Here is a 5,000-nt window from a genome sequence, read left to right as displayed (position 1 = left end):
CCATCTGTTACTTGATATTTAATGAAATTCATGAGTCTTGTCTAAAGCGAATTCAGAATATAGGTTAGAACGTTATATATCGTAATTCTCATCAAGGAGGATGTAATTAGCAATTCTACACCCTTTGAATTAACATAAGAACTCTACAGCCACTCCCACCTCATCCTTCACCCACTCCCACTCCCACCCCCATCCCTCACTCACTCCCACCCTGTTCTGCTCCCAGTGATGCAGTGACCCCGCCTTCAGTTCACCAATCACGGGCTTCAGAAGAGAGGAGAAGGCGTGGTCTAATTGTCTAGTTCATTCAGATGAAGTATATACACATATATATATATATATATATATATATATGTATACGGTAGTATATATAACAGGAAAACATAAATTGCTAGGCTTACTACATAGTACATCAAAATTGCATTTTGCTCAGTTGGAAGATATTTCTAATTTCTAATCTATGATGAAATTTGTATACCGATTTCTATTTTGATGGATGGAGATAAGATACTCCACAGGTATAGAAATATAATCCATTAGGATAAAAAGGCAGGTGAACGGCATGTGATATTAACTAATAATATGAAGATGAAGATGAACAAAAAGAAGGAGAGAAAGAAGGAGAAGAAGAAGAAGAAGATGAAGAATGAGAAGAAGAAGAAGAATGAGAAGAAGAGAAGAAGATGAAGAATGAGAAGAAGAAGAAGAAGAAAAAGAAGAAGAAGAAGAATGAAAAGAAGAAGAATGAGAAGAAGAAGAAGAAAAAGAAGAAGAAGAAGAATTAAAAGAAGAAGAATGAGAAGAAGAAGAAGAAGAAGAAGAAAAAGATGGAGGTAAGAGACTCCACAGGTATAGAAATATAATCCATTAGGATAAAAGGGCAGGTGATATTAACTAATAATATGAAGGTGAAGAGGAATAAAAAGAAGAGAAAGAAGAAGATGAAGATGAAGAATAGAAGAAGAATAAGAAGAAAAAGAAGAAGAAGAATGAGGAGAAGAAGAAGAAAAAGAAAAAGAAGAATGAGATGAAGAAGAAGAAGAAGAAGAAGGAGAAGGAGAAGAAAAAGAAGAAGGAGGAGAAGAATGTGAAGAAGAATGAAAAGAAGAAGCATGAGAAGAAGAAGAAGACGAAGAAGAAGAAGAAGAAGAAGAAGAAGAAGAAGAAGAAGGAGAAGGAGAAAAAGGATAAAAATGAGAAAGAGGAGGATAAAAGTAAAAAAAAAAATAGTAGAAGAAGTTTGATAATAATGATAATGAATGATAATTATACATACAGTTGCCCCCACTTATAAGGTCATCAGTAGCTCATAATCAGGGAGCTGTAGGCTTCGATCTCTGGGTCATATATTTACAACATCGGAGACCCCTTTACGACCTCGTTGACTTGTCCGTATCGTAAATGTTCGATGTGAAGAAGAAAGATGTTTGATGTTACGTCGTAGTGCTTATAAGTGGAGCCAATTGTACCACCACGGCCTTAAATGGACGAATCGTTAAAAGTGACCAGATTGACGAGGTGAGCCTGGCTATGAACCAGCTCCCAAGTCCCCTTTTTATTTGCTTATCTATTCATTTATTTGTCTATTAATTTATTTGTTTATTTTGTTTCTTTATATGTCTTAATTTGTTTGTTTGCTTGTTTTTGTTTGTTTTTGTTTGGTTGGTTATTTGTTTATTTGTTTGTAAAAAAAAATGTATATATGTATGTCTAATTGTATCTAATATTGTTGAATAAACCTATAATAATAATTTGTATGTTTATTTGTTTGTTTTTGTTTGGTTGTTTTTGTTTAGTTGTTTATTTTTGTTTGTTTGGTTGGTTATTTGTTTATTTGTTTATTTATTTGTTTTTTGCTTGTTTTTGTTTATTTGTTTATTTGTTCGTTTATTTGTGTATTTGTGTATTTGTTTGTTTATTTGTTTATTTGTTTATTTGTTTATTTGTTTATTTGTTTATTTGTTTATTTGTTTGTTTGTGTATTTTTGTTTATTTGTTTACTTGTTTACTTGTTTACTTGTTTACTTGTTTACTTGTTTACTTGTTTACTTGTTTGCTTGTTTGTTTATTTTTTATCTGTTTACTTGCTTACTTATTCATTCACTTATCTATTTATCTCCATTTATTTATGCATTTACTTGTTTATGTATTAATATATTTATTTACCAATTCATTATCATTATTATTAATGTTGTTGTTGTTGTTGTTGTTGTTGTTGTTGTTGTTGTTGTTGTTGTTGTTGTTGTTGTTGTTGTTGTTGTTCACCACGTCAATTTGCATCGCCGTGACAATTCAGCTCATAGAACAGCCTCCATAATTAGAGACATACAATGACAGTCCTGCTCCCAACTCCTTTTCATTTACATAACTGTGGCCACTGGCTGACTAAAAAGGACACACGAAACAGCAGACCTGTATGCTACCGCTTCAGGAAGTTAAAAAAAAAAAAGAGCTCATGACAAAGAAATTATAAGTAAATAAATGACTACATAAGTTAGTAAATAAATAAGAAAAAAATAGATAAATAGAAAAAATGCACGGAGATAATGTTTTCTCGTTTGTTTAATATAAACATACATTTTGGGAGGTTCTGCTTTCCCGTCCATTGTTTCCATATAATTTAAAACGATTAATGTGATATAAAATAATCATCTAATTGTCCTTGATTAATAAGAATGTTGAGAATGATATAAGAAATAGCCACTACATTTGTTAAAGTCGAATGCTTTATTAACAAGAATGTATTGATATATATTTTTTTTCTTTCTTTTCAGATTTTCACTCCCGTTTCCAGACCGAAGAAGCGATGTGGACGTGAATTATTCCGTGTTTGAGACTTTAATCAATGACAATTGGCATAAAACTCTTAAAATATGATCAAAGTCACCCCACGTAAGAAAATTTTGAGTTGACAAAAATCCAGGAACTCTGGCATTACTTCGTAGTACCGACGCGCGTTACACGAACAAATTCGAAGGACGTAACAGGAATCGAAACGTCTTCTCTTGTCAAAAACGTCTTCAAGGGTGCTAGAATGTAGTCGTGTTAGGTTCTCCCACAAAGGTGTTACGATTACCGAGATATAACACGATACGTTTACGAGAACAATATCCGGGAGAGGTGATAGGGCGATGCGCTGTCACTCGAATGTTGCCATCTAGCGGTCAACAGCTCAAGAGGCGAATGAGGATGGCGGTCTCAGAGGAAGGAGGCGGTCACGTGAAGAACCGATTGAGAGACGAGGCAAGAAAGAGGTCCTCCTCTTTGGGACGTGGCCCTCGTCGTCTCCCCCTCAGGATGTTCCTCTCCTTCCCTTCTTCTTCGTCGACTTCGTCAGCCAGAAACCCCTTCCTCGTTCTCGTCGCTCTTCTGACTGTTCTGGTTCGCGTGGCTGAAGGTAAGTGATCATGTTTTTTTTGTGTGTGTGTGTGTGTGCGTGTGTGTGTGTGTGTGTGTGTGTGTGTGTGTGTGTGTGTGTGTGTGTGTGTGTGTGTGTGTGTGTGTGTGTGTGTGTGTGTGTGTGTGTGTGTGTGTGTGTGTGTGTGTGTGTGTGTGTGTGTGTGTGTGTGTGTGTGTGTGTCACCATAATCTTGATACCCATCGTTGTTGTCGTCATCATCGCCTTCATCGTCTGATATCATCATAATTGTAAACAATATCATCGTAAATATTTCCATTATTATTTCGCATGAGGTGAGTACTGAGTTATTTCTTTACTACTAATGTCTTGTTCGATGTGTAAGACTTTGCTTCTTTTTTATTAAATTATCATTTCTTCGGCGCTCTTTTCTTTTGGGAAGGAGGGTGTGGTGATGGGGGAAAGAGGGGAAGATCTTTGGGGAGTGGGGGGAAAGGGGAAGGGAGAGCTTAGGGGAGTGGGTGAGAGGAAAGGGGAGAGCTTTGGGGAGTGGGGGAGAGTTTTGGGGAGTAGGGGAGAGTGAAGGGGAGTGGGGGGAGAGGAAAGGGGAGAGCTTTGGGGAGTGAGGGAGAGGGAAGGGGAGAGTTTTAGGGAGTAGGGGAGAGGGAAGGGGAGAGCTTTGAGGAGTGGGGGAGAGTGAAGGGGAGATCTTTGGAGAGTGAGGGAGAGGGAAGGGGAGAGCTTTGGGGAGTGAGGGAGAGGGAAGGGGAGAGCTTTGGGGAGTGAGGGAGAGGAAAGGGGAGAGCTTTGGGGAGTAGAGGGAGAGGGAAGGGGAGAGCTTTGGGGAGTGGGGGAGAGGGAAGCTTAGAGCTTTGAGGAGCGGGGGAGAGAAAAGGGGAGAGTTTTGGGGAGTGGGGGGAGAGGAAAGGGGAGAGCTTTGGGGAGTGAGGAAGACTCTTGGAGTCAATACCACGTTTGTAACGATACTTTTTTTTTATCTTTATTTGGTGTGGCCACGGTGAGTTTTCTTCATTCATTATTCGTTCGCGTTTGCAAGAATCCCCGACTATCCCACGGTTTCTGGAATTCTGGAAAGTATGTCGTAGTCCGCGGCATTGCGGACAGATAGACCTCACTCGCGAGGCAACGTGACTTTTGTTCTTCAGGGTTTAACGTACTTCCACGCACTCTGGCTTTCTCATTAATGATTCGATTTTCTGTAAATGTAATTGTGACTTATTGACCCACTGTCAGAGAATGAGATAAGATGGACAGAAAATCTGTATATTTCGGCCGCTATCTGTTGTTCGCTTCTGCTGAAGAGGACCACAGATAGTGGTCCAAATATACAGATTTTTTTGTCCATCATATCTTATTCTCCGACAGTGGGTCAGTAAGTCTCATTTTACAAGTTTGCTACTACATTATACTTTCCTAGATGTAATTGTATTATAGGAACAACAGCAAGGAAAGACATCTTGGCGTAGTTTTCATGCATCCAAAGTATTTGATCTTATGTTGGAAGTAACCAACGCTTCTATCCAAGGTTTGAGGAGGGCAACAGAAGGAAGTGAGAGTAAAATCCAAAAATGATCAGCATTTTTTTTTTTTTTTTTTTTTTTTTTAAGGGGAGACTGGTCTC

At 38.0% G+C, this 5,000-nt stretch overlaps 1 protein-coding gene across 1 annotated transcript in view; it reads left to right on the top strand.

The window, feature by feature from the left end:
* The window catches only part of LOC143026804 (extracellular matrix organizing protein FRAS1-like), an 824,661-nt gene that overhangs the window by 431,887 nt on the left and 387,774 nt on the right, over positions 1-5,000 (top strand). The window contains exon 2 of the mRNA XM_076187579.1: positions 2,775-3,397. Within this exon, the coding sequence (XP_076043694.1) occupies positions 3,148-3,397 (250 nt within the window). The 5' untranslated portion in view covers positions 2,775-3,147. The remainder of the gene's footprint in view (positions 1-2,774; positions 3,398-5,000) is intronic.

This window comes from Oratosquilla oratoria, chromosome 7, assembly GCF_046742065.1.
Source record: "Oratosquilla oratoria isolate Oo_2021 chromosome 7, ASM4674206v1, whole genome shotgun sequence".
Classification (NCBI taxonomy): domain Eukaryota; kingdom Metazoa; phylum Arthropoda; class Malacostraca; order Stomatopoda; family Squillidae; genus Oratosquilla; species Oratosquilla oratoria.
This window is presented reverse-complemented; position numbering and strand designations above follow the sequence as displayed.